The sequence below is a fragment of the Ziziphus jujuba genome, chromosome 1 (assembly GCF_031755915.1).
Source record: "Ziziphus jujuba cultivar Dongzao chromosome 1, ASM3175591v1".
NCBI classification, from domain to species: domain Eukaryota; kingdom Viridiplantae; phylum Streptophyta; class Magnoliopsida; order Rosales; family Rhamnaceae; genus Ziziphus; species Ziziphus jujuba.
The window spans coordinates 4,862,452-4,879,047 of record NC_083379.1 but is presented as its reverse complement, the minus strand read 5'-3'; the positions used below and the strand labels follow the sequence as shown (position 1 = coordinate 4,879,047).

The 16,596-nt window shown below is 32.2% G+C and overlaps 2 protein-coding genes across 4 annotated transcripts; one reads left to right on the top strand and one right to left on the bottom strand.

The window, feature by feature from the left end:
- The first annotated feature begins 1,861 nt into the window (after positions 1-1,861).
- On the top strand, positions 1,862-3,008 carry LOC107411050 (protein DOG1-like 4). The gene has a single exon (XM_016018563.4). The coding sequence runs from the start codon at positions 1,951-1,953 to the stop codon at positions 2,713-2,715; it is 765 nt and encodes a 254-aa protein (XP_015874049.1). The 5' UTR covers positions 1,862-1,950; the 3' UTR covers positions 2,716-3,008.
- A 181-nt stretch (positions 3,009-3,189) lies between these two features.
- On the bottom strand, positions 3,190-10,467 carry LOC107410649 (protein MALE DISCOVERER 2). 3 transcript variants are annotated; one of them, XM_016018110.4, is made up of 15 exons: positions 9,932-10,467; positions 9,266-9,748; positions 8,992-9,124; positions 8,743-8,814; positions 7,911-8,054; positions 7,673-7,816; positions 6,757-6,855; positions 6,614-6,660; positions 6,043-6,528; positions 5,558-5,748; positions 5,315-5,447; positions 5,079-5,236; positions 4,823-5,008; positions 4,456-4,744; positions 3,190-3,719 (listed from the first exon to the last, which is right to left on the bottom strand). In XM_016018110.4, exons 2-14 carry the CDS (start codon positions 9,363-9,365, stop codon positions 4,484-4,486), a joined length of 2,154 nt encoding a protein of 717 aa, XP_015873596.1. In that variant the 5' UTR covers positions 9,366-9,748; positions 9,932-10,467; the 3' UTR covers positions 3,190-3,719; positions 4,456-4,483. The 3 variants fall into 3 exon arrangements, with proteins under 3 accessions (XP_015873596.1, XP_048323306.1, XP_015873613.1); XM_048467349.2 differs by lacking the exon at positions 3,190-3,719 and having other exon boundaries at positions 4,298-4,744; positions 9,266-9,443; positions 9,548-9,748; XM_016018127.4 differs by lacking the exons at positions 3,190-3,719; positions 6,757-6,855 and having other exon boundaries at positions 4,298-4,744.
- Positions 10,468-16,596: the final 6,129 nt, after the last annotated feature.

Below are 16,596 nucleotides of genomic sequence, written 5' to 3'. Positions count from 1 at the left end.
ATTATGCAACAAAATGGTCCTTGATTATTGTCGTTTAGATCATCACTAATGACTTTCCATTTGAAAATTTTAATAGCTTGGATCAATTATACTCATGTAATGTTTTCTTAAGCAGTTTATTTTAATTTCTTATGTATGTTTAGTTATTCATATTTTAACCTAACAAATTATTAGAATTTTATCTTTTTATTTTATTGGGCCGCTTGGTTATTTCCTTCCCATTATTGATAGTTCCTTTAGAATAGCCTAGTGGTCTATTCACTCTTGTCGAAGACCTTTGGTACCCTCTATTTTATTTATTTTAAAAAACAGAAAAATCACATTTGATAGCTGAATTCATAAACCATATTCAAATATCTCTTTAGGCGGTCCCTTTGCATTGTTCTCGGTTTCTTCATATAGGATACGAATCTTTTGTCCCTTAAAATTTTGTTTCCAATTATATCCCATCAACAAAAAATATATATTACATTGACATAGAAAGCTTAGCTTTTTAGTGTAGTTAATGGAGAGTGAAAATAATTGATGTGAAATGATGAAATATTGTGTGAGAATAAATTAATTGACATTTTAAATGAGGTATTTATTTTGTATTGATGGAATAGAATTGGAGATAAAATTTTAAGGACAGAAGATCCGTATCCGATACGTTCATATAAATTGTTTAGAACTATTAAAAAAAAAAAAAATTAGGCCTTTCACCTTTTAGGGATAGCTATTAAAAAAAAAAAAAAGAAAAAAAAGCCATCAATGTATTTTTAGGTTGTGTCATAATTTGACTACTTATTAGTATTCTTTCGCTCATATTTTTTCTTTTTCAAAAACTTTTATTATGCTAATTAATTTTAGTTAGAGAGTGTGGCTTTGTTTGTTAGTTGGTTAACTTACGGGCCACTTATGATTTAAATGCTAGTTATTTTCAACTATATTTTAGAAAGAAGCTCTTTTTAAAAACCTAAAATATTTTTATAAAAATTTTAAAATATTTTTAAGAGATGTTTTTAAACTTTAGAAGATTTATAGAAGCTACGCAAACAGGATTTAATTGAAATAAAGTTAATAATAATTTTGCAGTAAAAAAAAAAAAAAAACGAAGAAAGGCATAGAAGATATGATACGTGGGACCCGCGAAACATGAACAGGCTGAACATGCTCCACGTTTAACTCTGATTGATTGTCATAGCGACAAGTATCAGAAACCCGCGATCTAACACCAGGTGCGCGTGAATGACCCTTGAGCGCAGTCAAAGGTTAAAGACTCAAGAGAGGTTTTTCAAATTAACTTTAATTTCTTTGCTGAGTCATTCCAAAATGTCTCAAACAAGGCTTTGCTGTTGAAGATAATTTTTATTTCTGTTTTGGTGTTTAAGATGCTATTATTTTTATAAACTTTTATAATCCTGTTTGATAAGCATTTGAAAAACCCCAGTTCTAAAAGTGTTTAGATTATTTTTTTAAAAGTATTTTAAACTTTTAAACAAACCTATTAACAAAGCTAATAAAAATTAGCATTTTTAGAAAACATTTTTGATAAAGCAGAATAAAAAAAAAAAGCAAAAGCAAAAAATAAAAAAGCCTAAAAGAGCCTAAACACTTTTAATCATTTTCAAAAACAGCTTTTGAGAAACCATGCGAAACAAGGCCTTGAAGAATGATGTCCCTCAAATGGAAACGCAAAGCGTCAGGTGGCCCTTAGAATCCACAAGTAGGTAAATGCTGCGCGTAAGCCATGCAGCAACCACGCACATCCCAACCTCGCCACCCCACTTGCACCGTGTCTTTCCCTCCTCCTTCCAGCTGGACTTCCTCATCCTTCCCTGTCCTACTAAATATATATATATATATATATATGTGTGTGTGTGTGTGTGTGTAACTCTCTCATTTTCACCGCACTTTGCTTTTCATCCATCACGCTATAATTCCCTCTTTCTCTCTCCCTCCAACAAAACCATGAAGACCAAAGTGGAACAGAGTTTCTCGGACTTCTACGAGGAGTGGATGGATCAGCTGGAACAACATCTCCAAAACCTTCAGAAGGTGGTGTCCAAATTAGACGCACAAGACCATGATCATGATCAGGACGAAACAGATCAGGACCCACTTCAGGCTCTGGTATCGACGGTCACAGCCCATTATAAGAACTACTACACTGTCAAATGGGCCGCGGCTCACGAAGACGTTCTGGCTTTCTATTGTCCAGTGTGGTTGAGTCCATTGGAGAATGCTTGTTCATGGATAACGGACTGGAAGCCTTCCATGGTGTTCCGGCTCATCGAGTCCCTCAGCAAGGCTCGCCTTCAAGGCTCCAACCTCGCGGACCTGACCGATGAGCAGGTGAAGAAGATCGAGGAGCTGAGGGTGAAGATCAGGATGGAGGAAGAGAAAGTGGAGAGCGAAATGGAGAGGCAGCAGATGGCAATTGCCGACAGGAAAATGGTGGAGCTTTCGAGGCTGGCGACGAAGATCAGGAATGGGGAAACGACGTATCAGATAGAAGGGCTGGTGGAGGTGGCCATCAAAGGGCTGCTTAGTGGGCTTGAGAGGGTGATGAAGGCTGGGGATTGCGTGAGGCTCAAGACTCTCAAGGTTGTGTTGGAAATACTTGGACCCTTGCAGTGTGTGCGTTTCTTGGCTGCTATGTCTATGCTTCAGATTCAGATTAGGAAGTGCGGAAAGAAACGTGCCGCTGCTACTACTACTACCACTGGAGAATGACCTCTCGTTTGGTGTTGTGTACAATGCCGAACCAGAGATGAGCTTTGGGGGGGTGTTAAATAGGTGTCATTTCGTTTTCATTTTCGTTTATTTTTTTGTTTTCTGTTTTAGTTTAGCTAATGAAAGGTATCGTACTGGAGGAGTGAAATTGAATAGCTTGGTTTACAAAGAAACTAGCTAGTTAGTGAAAATGGAAAATAGGGAGACCTCAGTAACCCAAAAAATAAATAAATAAATAAATAAAAATAAAAAGAGAAAAAGAAACTTGTACGAAGTTTCTGTTCTTTGTTGTCTCCTTTGTCATTTATATTACCAAGTTACATTGCAAAGGCTTAGATCCTGTAGACCAAGATACATTTTGTGCGTGTATATATTTATATATAATAATAACTGCAGTCATCACCACCACACATAACGGATAGGAACTAATTACAGAGACAAATGCTGAAATCATTAAATGTATTCACACACAAAGAATAAATAATTGAATATTATATAATATATACACAGAATAATATATAGTTTATATATAATGCTGCGAAATATATACAGGTAACCCAAGGTTTTGTCAGAATTTTATATTTCTAGTTCGACACACGACAGCAATTGAAATTATAAACATATCTTTAGTTGGATAAATAAACAAATAAGCAACCAGGGGAAACCAGCTGACTTTTTTTTGTGCAGAGTGCAATTGTAAATTGTTAAATAGGTAATATGAGTCATACAAGAAAATGAAACTCCAAATAAAGTTGGATTCACTAGAAAGTGACATTAAGTAACATCACTTAAAGCGTGAATCCAATTGGAACGCTTTTTTAACGTATTTGTATAGAAGAGTTGGATATAAGCTGCGGCGGATAGTGATGGTAAAAAGTTTTAGTGGGTGGTGGTGACAGTGGCTGTGTATGGCTTTCTCATCAGAAGAGCTGCGGCGGCAGTGGTGGGCTCCAGGTGACTTACTTACTCTGATGCCATCACCAGCTTCCATTCCATTCCTCTCTCTGTATGCGGGTGTGATATGATCAATACAGTAGGTATAGGATGTGACTTTCAACATGTAAAAGTACAATAACATAGGCTGACAAGTGGAGTCGTGATCAGGGCCAGAGAAAAATAATGGGTTTTCAAATATGGTTTTTATTTGCCACATAGACATATATATATAGAGAGAGAGATTTTTCTACTGGTTTCATTAGAGAGTTTATATAGGACGCCACATGGTCTAATAGGCATCTATTGCCGCTAATAGATGATTTCACCAAATGGATAGGGATAGGGGAAGGGAGGGCATACTTCTATAAATGCGAACTACTGTTGATGGAAAATGAGAAGAACTTCAAAATTAAAAATGGATGGCAATTGGGAATTTTCCAGACTTCTCAACAACCTATACGTAATGTAAGTTCCACAAATTTATCATGTTCATAGGGACTGACACATCCCAATGCTATGTTAGTTTACATTCCAAACTTTTAATCACCAAAATACAAATATCAGATATATAATTTATTCAACACAGCATCCCACTTGTAAAACACTCATATTAACACACACTTTGATTGTGACAGAATGCGAGGGAGAAAGAGAAAGATTATGAAATAGAATAGAGGGAGAGATAAGAACACAGTGGCAAAAAGGGATGTAAATACCAACAAGTATTAATAGGATTGAAGGGAAGCACAGTTTAAAAAGCTATTGTTTAGAATTTTGATACAAAGAGAGAGACTTGGGACTTACAACACAGAAAAGATATTCAGATAAGGATTTATGTCGCCTCCACTGATAAGATCTCGAGTTCAGCCCACCAGAGTGGAGAAAGTCTTGGGGTTGCCTGCTCTGCTGAGATGTTAATCACTTCCCTCAACTTGGAAGTAATTTCCTTCATTGTTGGTCTCTGTCTGGGATTTGGCTGGATGCAATCTTGGATAACCTCACATATCACATCAAGTTCATTGTTTTTGAATGATTTGAGAGTCGGATCAATCATATAGCTGATGGATCGCTTGTCATTCAAATATTCGGCAGCCTACAAAAATTTATAATTGAATTAGTAATTACAAATATAAACTAAACATGTAAATGAAGTATCTAATTTAATTTTTACCCAGTTAACTAAGTGTCCTTGCTCTTCTGAGTATGGAAGTTTTCCGGAAATGATCTCAAGCAATAATATTCCAAAACTGTAGATATTTGTTTCTGGATCGGCAGGCGGTGGCAATTCAGAGTTTTCTTTTTCATCTTCATTGGAACTCTTCGGCTTCATTTTTGACCAAAACCCAACCTCTGCAATCTGTTGACAAGGATTACTGGAGAGTCGCATTTTAATCAAGAAAATAATAATATTATTAAAAAAAACATACCTTAGCCGCATAATCATCAGTTAAATAGATAGCACTTGAATTCAGGTTATAATGTGATACAGGTGGATTTAGATCGTGGTGCATATATTGGAGACAATACGCTGTTCCCATTAGAATCCTCATTCTTGCATTCCAATCAAGGTGTTCAACTTCTTTCACTGGAATAACATAATGTTACATCTTGTAAATTTTGTTTCTTAAATTATAATCCACAAATAGATGACTAGTACAATTACCGTGAAGATGCTCAAATAGACTTCCATTTGGAGCATACTCAAAAACCATCATTCTAACGAAAGGATTATCATCCTCACAATAGCCAATGAGATTGACAAAATTTTTATGGTTCACCCGTGAGAGTGTATCGATCTACAACAATTTCAAAACCAGAATAAATGTTATTTATTAATTTAAATAGAGAATAAGATTTAGAAAGTATAATACAATTGGAAGCTGTAATTGATTAGAGAAATAACGACCTTCTTCCGGTAGGTCATCTCTTCTGTCTTGGTCCAGTCTTTTAAAGAAGTTATTGATGTTGATGCAACAGCAATCTCAACTCCACTGGACAGTGTCCCCTTGTACACAGTACAACCATCAATTGTGTTAATGATGTTGCTAAAATCCTCACAGGCAGTTTCCAGCTCTAATCGGTTCAACTTGGGGACACCTACAAACAGATGGTACAGTTTTCATGTTTTAAATTAAAACTAACATTAAGGAAAACTAAAAGGTTGAACTGGACATGAAGATTGACCTACCACTTCTACTAATCAAATTATTCTTGAAAATCATTGTTCAACAACCACAAATGAAATTAATTTTATGGTGGATCCAACTGACCCTCAAATCAGCCAAGTTAATTTCCTGTTCCCTTTCTTTTGTTTAATTCTTCTACGCTTATTAATTTTTGGTTCAACAGAAATGATACCATAGTTGTTTTTATTGAACATCAAAAGATCACCTGTTATAAATGCTTTCTGTAACTGCCCGCTAATTCCAGTCTTCCAAGGACCTATTGTCTTCACAGCTTGGCTTCGGCACATGCAGAGCATGGCTGCAGCAACAATGAGCAGGACAGCCACACCTGCAACAATAATTGCATACTTCCACAAGTTTCCAGAACTTCCACTGGATGGATTTTGTTGAGTTGGATTTCCAGAAACTACAGTAGAGTTTTGGGAAGGCTCATGCGAAGGATTTTGGGGTGGGGGGGCAGCAGAGGAAGGCGGTATTGCAGGAGGATTTGCTGGTTTAGTCTTTGCATTTGGTATAGCAGGAAAAGCCCCACTGCTTCGGGTTGTTGGAAGGGCAATAATTTGTCCAGAGGGTGATTCACCACCTGGAGGTGCAGGTGCAGCTGCAAGATTACTAGCTTGCTCTAGTAACTTACGGCGTGTAAAACTGACATACTTCTGAGAATTTTGAACCAAGTTGAGCTCAAATGAAGCTGCATAATGACGCATAAAATGTTATATAGCCTTTTTCTCTTTAGTATAAATTTTCATACATAAACAGTAGACTACTCCGCTCACCAGGTAAATGGTCATAGCAACTGTCTTCATGTCCATGCACTCTGAGACTGAACATAGAAAAGGAGCGAAAAATTACAACTGAACTTGATCAAAGCAAAGTAAATGCAAAACTACTGATTACATAAAACAATGTTAATTCATACAGTGGCAGTGGCAAGAAATTGAGATAACGCATAAGAGCTCCTTTCATTGGGCTTAATAAAGAATCTGCCATGTTTAAATGATTTGAATTACGCCAGATGCTGCCAAATAAATGCATTAAAAGATAAGAGAAGTATACGCATAAAGGTTGTAATAGTTTACTCCTGAACCAGGAATGCATTTTGCATAACTGTTGGCTTTTTTATTTTTTATTTTTATTTTATTTTATTTTAAATTTATCACAGAACTAACATATGTAAGAATAAAAGACACTGAAATCAGGTTAACGATGGCAGCTAGAAAAACAGCTCATGAGCAAGTTTGAGCTCCAGCATACTGCATAGCACAGATCCAAAAATGCTACACCACTCCTAAACAAAAAATACACCAAAATTGTAGACTTTCATGTGTGATCCAAACAATACTTCAAGGGCAAGGTACTCAAACTGCAGTAGCTGACATGAATATCAAGGAACATACACACCCGTACAAGTCTCAAATTTTACTTATTTAACAAGACCGTCAAAGTTCGTAAGCTCTCAACGTACAACCACTTGTTTGTGGGTGTACTCTGTAAAAGACTTTTTTGTTCATTTTTAGTCGTAATGATGATGAAGATTGATCTATCCCAGTTTTTGTTTTAACTCTTGTCAAGGGTAGAAGTAAGAGGACTAAAACTGGGCACTTAAATATGCCTTATCAACCGGCTGGATGTCATTCTCCATGAATATAGTTACACTATAAGATGTATAAATTTGGAACTCTTAAAACGGGTATTGAGCTGCTATTTAAAATAATTATAATCACTCTGTAAATAGTATATATTTATTTATTTTTAATGATATGTGTGCGGAAGCTCATATATATATATATTCATAATGGAGTGAGCAACAAAATTAATTTATAATAATATCTCACCAGTAACTGAACTTTCTGTTTACACAAGCAATTCCAGTGGCTTCACTTGATGCAAGGTATTCATCAAACTGAAATTCACAGAGCATGTTGAGCCTAGCAAGATCTAGGGGAATGCTTCCTTCAAAACTGTTGTCACACAGCAACCTAGGGTGCAAGATGAATTCAGTCCAGTTACCTATAAGTTAAAGAATAATTACAGAGTGTGTATATATATATATATACATGACAGCTGACTCACAAGCGCTTCAGTGACAGCATCCTGCCTATGTCAGCTGGAATTTTTCCACTCAAGTTGTTGTCCCTCAAATCCAACAGCTCCAGCTCTGTGAGCTCCCCAATCTCTTTAGGAATTTCACCAGAGAAATGGTTCTTGTAGAGCACACTGTTAGAAGAAACAGAGAAAGTAAGAACCAAAAGATTTCAATAACTTTCAGAAAGCACCACAAAGTTACAAACATCATATAAAGGAACAAAAATTTTAATTTTCAATCAAGTGATTTCCACAATCAGCATAATATGATACTAAAATAATACTACACCAAAGTTTTTCCCACTAACAATTCATAGCAAGATGAGAGAAGAATTGATGATTGAAATAATAACAGTGGTGATTGGATGTTCACGATCACAATCATGATGTCACAGCGACAGTGTTGATGATGGAAGTGACACTATTTAGGGGACAAACATGAGTTTCATTGCCTACCATTGACAAAAGGAATTTCTAGAATCAATATTTACTTGCTTTCAAAATCATTGCAATAAACTTCTGCATGAAGAGCATGTAACTCTCAAATGAAGGAATTATAAAGTTGGCAATTAGCTACTTCTGAGATTCTCCATTTGTGTCAAATTATAACTTCCAATTTTGGTTTTGGCAGGGATAGCCAAGGTCGGTTTATAAGTGTGGAATGTAAAATTCCATCTTAAGATAGATATCATGTCATTTTTGTTTCAAAAAAGGCCTTTTTTTTAAGATTTAGAAACAACAGCTGACTGGCTAGACAAATGAAAACCTCAACTTCTTTAGGCAATGCCCAGAAAAAGCTAGTGACATTGTCTATCCTTACAGAGCTCTTAAGTGACCAAGCTTCCCAAGCTCAGGTGCTAACGTTCCTTCCAAAGAAAGATCAGTCATATTTCTGCAATTCACCAAAAGAAAAAAAGTCATATTTCTGCATTTATTACAATACAAGGAGTTAAAGACATCACCAATATCAAAATTTGATTTCCGCCAGGAAAAAATTTGAAGTAGAAAACCCAAGAAAATGTTAACAATAAGCTCTAAGAAAATCTTTTGAAGCAATGGAAGAATTTACAGCATTTGCACTTCACCGTCGACACAATGAACACCCGACCACAGGCAAGGACCTTCATCATTAGGATTCCAATTTGCCAAAACACCAAAAGGATCAGAATTTATCTTCAGCCGGAATGCAAACAAAAGGAGTCCTGTATTTCCATTCCAAGTGCAACAAAATTAAAAATATATATATACATATATATATATATATATATATTCAACTCTACTATTCACCAGACCATTAAATGGATTGAAAAAAGAATTAAAAAAACAAAAATATAAGAACTTACCTTCATCATTGAGCGAAGAGCATTCCCCGATACTCGAAACAAGAATCAAAACCAAGAAATATGAGAACCCAAATTCAAAAGGGTTCCATCGACCTCCCATAGCTTGTTGAACCAAATGCTGTAGTGGTGGAGGCGGTGACTGTTTTTTCCTTTGAAAGCCACGACGCTATACAATGTACTATAAAAAATCGCCAGATTTTACTTCTTCTCTTCTTCTATACAAATAAACTTCCTTCAATAAGATAAAAACAACCCGCAAAAGACGAAGCTTTAGATATCTACCTACGAAAATACTATTTTACAAACAAATGAAAATTCGTCGAGGTTTTTGGCGTCCATATTGCTATCAGGGTCTCTCATCATTAAGACTTTAAAATTGATTCTACAACACCCTCTTTGTTGACAAGTTCATAGCCCGCTTCAACAGCAGGTCTTCTTCATACAGATTTCCAAAGAATTTCGATGAAGCTGAAAAATATATTTCTGAATATACATATACAACAGGGTTAGCAATGTAAATGGATCAAAAAGTTCAGCATTTCAGAGTTCTAAACAAGAATGTAGGAATACCCTCTTGAGCAAGCAATGTCAGAAAAAAAAAAAAAGAAAAAAAAAAGTAACATAAAGAAAAAGCTTCAAAGAGAGCCAAAAACTGAGTAAATTTACCATATACAAAGGGGCCAAAGGGTGCTGAAGAATAACTTTTTTCTGAAGCTGTTGTGGACCGTAAATAACGCAAACTTTTTTTTTTCTGGGGTGGTAGATGGGATATTAACAACAAACGTTGAAAAACAAAAAAAAAAAAAAAAATAACAATTTGGAGAAGGAATGGAACGAACAGAAAAGGTTGAAGGAGACGGTGGAGATTGAGACTCAAAAGGCAGCAAAAGAAAAAAATAATTTAAATAAAAAATAAAAAATAATTTCAATGTCAGTGTATTTTTTTTTTTTTTTTGGATTTTAATTTTTTCTGTTACTGCCTTTTACAGGATGATCTCAGAGGACCCTCTCTTCGACCATCTTTTGGGTCCCTCTCAGGAAGCTCTCTCCTGTCTGTATTTCTCTTTCTATAATTTTTTATTATTATTATTATTATTATTTTGTTCTCTTTCTTCCTCAGTTTTTTTTTTTTTTTTTCCTTCTCTTTCTCTCTCCTCACTCAGACTCTCTCTCTAACCCCCACCAGCCAACCCCACAACAAGCTGTGTTTTCTGTTTTTTTTTTTTTTTTTTTTTTTTTTTTTTTTTGGGTTTTGGGTTTCTGGCCCTCTGGGTGTTGGTTGGTGGGATCACCAAAAATGTTTTGCTTAATTTTGATTGGTTGGTGATGATAAGAGTAAAGAAAAGGGACCCACCAAAAGAATGACATGGTGGATTGATCGTCGGCGGGAAGAGAAAGAAGAGAATCGGCGGCGGAAGGAGAATGAGTGGTGGTGAGGGCCTCCACTTCCGCTGTACTCGGACGCGCTTTCCATTTTAAAGTTGACCGGGCCCATCAATCCCTCTTCTTTGCGTGCTTCCCTCTCTGCCTCTCCTATTATTTTATTTTTAATTTTCATGTGAGATTGTTTGGGTAGGTCCATTCCAGTCATGTGTTATTACAGTCGCGGCCTCCACTTCAATTTTTACTTAGATTATTATTCTTATTTTCTTGAAAATAACAAAAAAAAATATATATATATATATATAATTCGTTTATGGTGTGGATGATTTTCATATGAATTACAGTATTAGTGATGATTTTTTATAGTATTGACGATGATTTTTTCAATACTATAAAAAATCATCACTAATACTGCGATATTCATGTAGACTGTTCTCACCATAGAATTTTCGTATATATATAAATTTTAATTGTTATTATTTTTATTTCTTTTGCAAAAACAAAAACAACAAAATTGATAAAATTAACTATACGTCAATTTATTTTTTAAAATGAATATCAATACCAATACATATTAAATTATATATGCTTTATCACTTTACACAAATTTTTTTTCTAGCAATTTACACTATAAATTTCATTTTTCCTTGCATCTTTGTACCCTTTATTTTTCTATTGACATTAAAAAGACTTGTTACACATAGCAAAACAATGAAGGTATAAAGTGTAGTAATTATATAGTTTAAGGTGTAAAATATAATTTTTTAAAATAAAAATTTTAAATAATATATATTTGATTTTTATAATTTAAATATTAATTTTTATTTATTATAAAGATTCTAAACTAACAAAAATATAAAATAAAGATCCATTAAAAAAATAAGCTACTTATAAAATAAAAAAATGGAAAATCATTATTACAATATAAATTACTTTTATTTATTGTTTAGAAAATAAATACTTATAAGATTTTTTAATATGTATTTTTTATATAAAATTTTTACTTTTTCAAATAAAATATTTTTAATGCATGTTTAAATTTTTTTTATTGGTCTATATTTATTTAATTTTTTATTGTTTAACAAACTTCTTTAACATATAATATTATTATTTAATATAAAATTTTTTATTTTAATTAATTAATTAATTTTTATATTTGACACCTTAAACTACATAGAATTGCATTTTACACTCTCATTTTTTTATCTCATATGCCAACTATATGATAAATTATTAAAAAGTTAAAAAAAAATGATAAAGGTGTAACGGTAGAAGGAAAAGTAAAGTTTATGATACAAAATATTAAAGCATGTATAATTTAAAATGCATTGTGTCAATATTCTTGTTAATATTGATGGTTAAAATCCTGATTAAAAAAATTTTAAAAATTACGTTAGAGGGAATTAATAGTCTTTTGTGATTTGAAAAGTAATAAATACATAATGGTTTTCAAATAAATACATAATGGTTCGATAGAGAGACGTTACTTTAATTTAAGTTATCCCATGTAAGAGTCTAGCATGTAGCTGAATATTATATTAAAATTAGGTATGGATCTTCCAACTAAAGTAATAAATTAATTGTTTTAAAAATGGTTGGGCTTCGAAGTCATGACGAGTCGTTCATTTGGAACTTTTTCAGTTTAACAACTATAAAAAGCCATTGAAAAAAAAAAAAAAAAAAAAAAAAGGCTGTCTTCGGTGGATAAATATACACTCTTGGTTTTTGTGGTTGATGAAATATGCACTCTTGGTTATTAGTTCAGCATTAGATTCATTTGCTTAAGAAAATAATGATTGTGTTGTTAACAGTACGATTTTAGAGAAATATCTTAAAGTAGATCATTAAAGTGTGCGAATTGTAATACAGATTTTTAACCTTACATATATATATTCATAAACACTAGGAAACGAAATTGGGAAGAGCAGATTCATGGAACAACATGTACCGTACATCTCGATCCATAGATGATACAAACTCACCAAAATGCATGAGTGTACTTTAGCGTGTCATAAACTCATTAAATATTTCACCAAAATTAAAAACTCATTGAATAAAACTTGAAATATAATAAATATTCTTAATGGCAATTGATTTAATCACAATCTTCATTTCTTCTACAGTAATTTGTTTTAGTTGTGATTGGGGGTTGGCTTAAAAGATGTAAAAGTTTACTCACGGCCTGGCCATTTCATAATTTTGTACTTCCTTTGTTAAGAAATAGGAATCAAGTTGAAATAAAAAGACACTAGGTTTGCGTTTTGATTAGCGTATATAATTAGGTTTTAAGGACTCTTTAGGTCTTTCTATTTATTTCAAAGGCTTTGAATTCCAAATGGAATTGGTATTCCACTGCCCAAATTGAATAAATCAAATAAATATTTTGTTATTATTTAAGTAAAAATTTGATTTTAAGACATAATACTAAGCCTCAAATAACTATATATGCAGCCATTTTGATAGCTAAAAAGGGTATTAATTGAGTTTCTTTTTTTTTTTTCTTTTTTTCTTTTTGTGTTTTAAAAGGGACTTAGTATTAATAAAAAAGAGATAAACATACAAAAAAAATATGTTGTCGATGAATCAGGATGTGGTTAACATACCATATTTCTTATGCATAACGTTTATAAAATGCTTCGAAATCATAAAGAGAAAAAGAAATTTAAGATGGTTATTAGAAAGATTCCAACCCGCTAACTTGTTATTTTGTTTCGGAATCTAAACAAAAATTGTAGTGTGAAAGAGGGGAACAAATCTAAAATCTTCTTGATGAATCCATATGTACACCCCCTTTTTTTTTTTTTTTGTGAGTAATTAGACGTTATTACACTTTCTGGAAGCCAAGATAAGAAGGGATGATTTTCACCCAAAGACCATTTTAAAAAAAAAAAAAAAAAAAAAAGAAGAAGAAGAAGAAGGGAAAAGTATGATTGGCCAATGTTCCAGTCATTGGGTAACGCACACTATAACATTCTTGGGGTGTCCGAAGGGAAACCAGACACATTGAAAGTAGAAAACTATTGTTTCTTTTCCATCAATTGGTTGGTGATGGACTTGGTCTCGGTCGTGGTCACCCCTTCGACTTGATATCGGGGTTGCATACTAGCCCAGTCATGGATCAGCAGACTGTGCACGTCCCTTTTTCCGTCTATTATTTATTATATTTTAGTATTATTTTATTGTTATAAAATTTCATTTTGTATTGGTAAATTTTCATTTTATTTTAATTATGTTTAAATTTCATATTTTCAAAATTCATTTAAAATCTCCTATTAATGTTTTTAAAATCTAACAAAACTTATCCATCATTTTTTTAATGAATTAATTTTAACAGTTAAAATATCAAAATTATATTTTATAAAATTGTTTAATCATAAAACATTGAAATACAAAAAAAAAAAAAAAAAAGCTTCCCATTACTAAGGTTTAGATTTATTTTGATAAAATGTATAAAAAATATTAAGAGATTAATAATAATTTTTTAAAAATATGCTATCTAAGCAGAGTTAAAGATGATTATAAAAAGAAAAAGGTTAGAATGAAATTTGACTTTTTGTATTACCCTATAGACTGTCATCATAAGTGAAATTAATGAAGTACTAAAGAAAATAATTAAATAGAAGTAATTTCATTTTATAATAATAAACATATATATAGTCCATCTTTTTTTAAGATATTTTTGATGAAATTCTAATCTTATTTATTAGTCGTTCAATTTTTTCAATGTTTGAGATTTAAAAAAATATTTTTTTGTGTATATAAGTATTAATAGAGTTTATTTTATTTTCTTATAGTTTTAGTATTTCATTAAATTTATATAAGATCTCAAATAGATCTTTATATCTCAATTTATGAACAAATTCAATAGTTGATAAGTGATGTTTTAATAAAAATTACACCTGAACTTTTTCATAAAAAACTGGCTCTATATATGTATATATATATATATATACGATGAAGATTGTATAATTTAAGCTTTGCTAGCTATATTTTTAGCTGAAAAATTAGCTGCCCCTCTATAAAGGGCGTGACATTGTCATTGAACTCGTGGAAAAAGCTTCAATTTAATTCTTAAATTTTTCATATTACTCAAAAAAATCATTTTCCATTTGTCATTTCCTCCATATGATATGAGGCTTTGATATTAATTTGTTGATAAGAGAATTGACATTTATTTGTTATTATTTATTTAATAAATTTATATTCACATCCATTTTCATAAATTTTTTTGTATCTTTATTTTTATGAATTTATGTTTGATGATGACCGTATATATATAGTTGGGCCTTAATGGATTCTTCTAAACTCTAACTTTAAACTACTTCCCACCTCATTCAATTATTTTACTAATTGACTAATTTTAAATATATAGGACTACCTTCCTGCTTTCCCTAATGAAATATTTATTATACACAATTAATTTACACAACATTTTTAGAATATTATTATTTAAAATAATCGTTGTAGTATAGATGCCATATTTGAATGGCCCAAATGTGCATTCTGTTGTTAGCCCAATACTCATTACTGAATATTAGATCAATAAAGTCCATTGCTCAGCACAACAGAGTTACACCATCATATTTCAAACCCAACACGGTTGATCCAATCCAACTTGATCGGATTGAAGGTCGTATTAAACAAACCTAATTTATATTAGACTCCATATTAAAGAACCTGAAAAAATATTGATCTTATATCATACTGACGTATTGTTGATGTCAAACCAGATTAGTACAGTTGAGACATTATTCTCCTTTATGGTCAATTTAGAATATATCACATTAATTAACAATTTTTTGGACCTTTACCTGGCAATGATGGTAGGTTCCACGTCTCTATCCAATTAAAATAATAAAGAAAGAAAAAAAAATAGTAAGTCTTTATGAAGGATTCTTTTAAGACAAAAAAAAATTGATGATGGTCAACTGCCGTGCACACGAGAAAGACAAAAGAGCCAGTATATTTACTTAATATTATGGTTTAACAGTATCTCTCCGATATTAAATACATAGAACATCTTTCATGAAACTTTTGCAACAAGTTCAAGCCAAAAAAAAAAAAAAAAAAAAAAAAAAAAAAAAAAAGAATCTTTTGCAATAATACTATTACTGTAGACGACGTCACATATACCGAGCTAGTTTTGGGTGTCTTTTAACCAAACCTAATCCTTCAAATGATTCCTCATTTTCCAAAAGACAACGGTTAAAAAGTTGAATTTCTCCATTAGGGATTCTAATCTCATCCAATAATTGGTTCGGATTGATAAGGTCAGCTTAAATGAACCATAGAGGAAACTAGCTAGCAATCCATAATAGTTGTTGCATGTGTTATATCTCTCATTTAATTTAGATAAGTGAAGAATTTCTCACTGAATAATTCTTGTATATATAATGGATCTAATTCATGTCATGCATGCACCGTTTATTTTCGTGTTCATATAAAAAAAAGAAAACTTAAAATTTGAGTTTCTTCGAGTGAATGACAGAAAATTATATATAGGTTTGATAGGTTCCCCTTCATCAATTTCAAGAAAAAAAATTGTGTTACTGATTTTGTTTAGTTTGGTTTGGGTAAGTATCATCAATAAAGTTGAAAGTGAGAGATATTTCCCCCTCTAGTTAATTATATTGCTTTTTGTAGGAAGTGACTGCACTTATTAGTCAAATTAGTAGGTAATAGCTAGATCTCTTTCCCCTCCATCTCTATTTTGAACTTAGTCACGACAAAATAAAATCCAGATGGTGTCCTAAACCAAACTGTTCTGTGGTACCAGTTAATTAATCTTTACCCAGTCCCTAGTGCATGTGTGATTTGCATCAAGTAGCGGCTACTGCCAGAATTATTTACTTTCGCCAGCTAGCTAGCTATAATGTTAAATTAGAATGTAACATTAATATTACCTAACACTATTATTGTATTTATAGAAAACCATGTAGCTAATCTTT

Excerpts from the sequence above, each read along its gene's own strand:
- LOC107410649 (XM_016018110.4), bottom strand. The coding sequence starts at position 9,365 with ATGGGAGGTCGATGGAACCCTTTTGAATTTGGGTTCTCATATTTCTTG. Across the intron at positions 8,815-8,991 it reads GACGGTGAAGTGCAAATGCT|AAATATGACTGATCTTTCTT; the intron begins GTAAATTCTTCC and ends GGTGAATTGCAG. Across the intron at positions 6,856-7,672 it reads AACAGAAAGTTCAGTTACTG|CATCTGGCGTAATTCAAATC; the intron begins GTGAGATATTAT and ends TTTATTTGGCAG.
- LOC107411050 (XM_016018563.4), top strand. The coding sequence starts at position 1,951 with ATGAAGACCAAAGTGGAACAGAGTTTCTCGGACTTCTACGAGGAGTGG.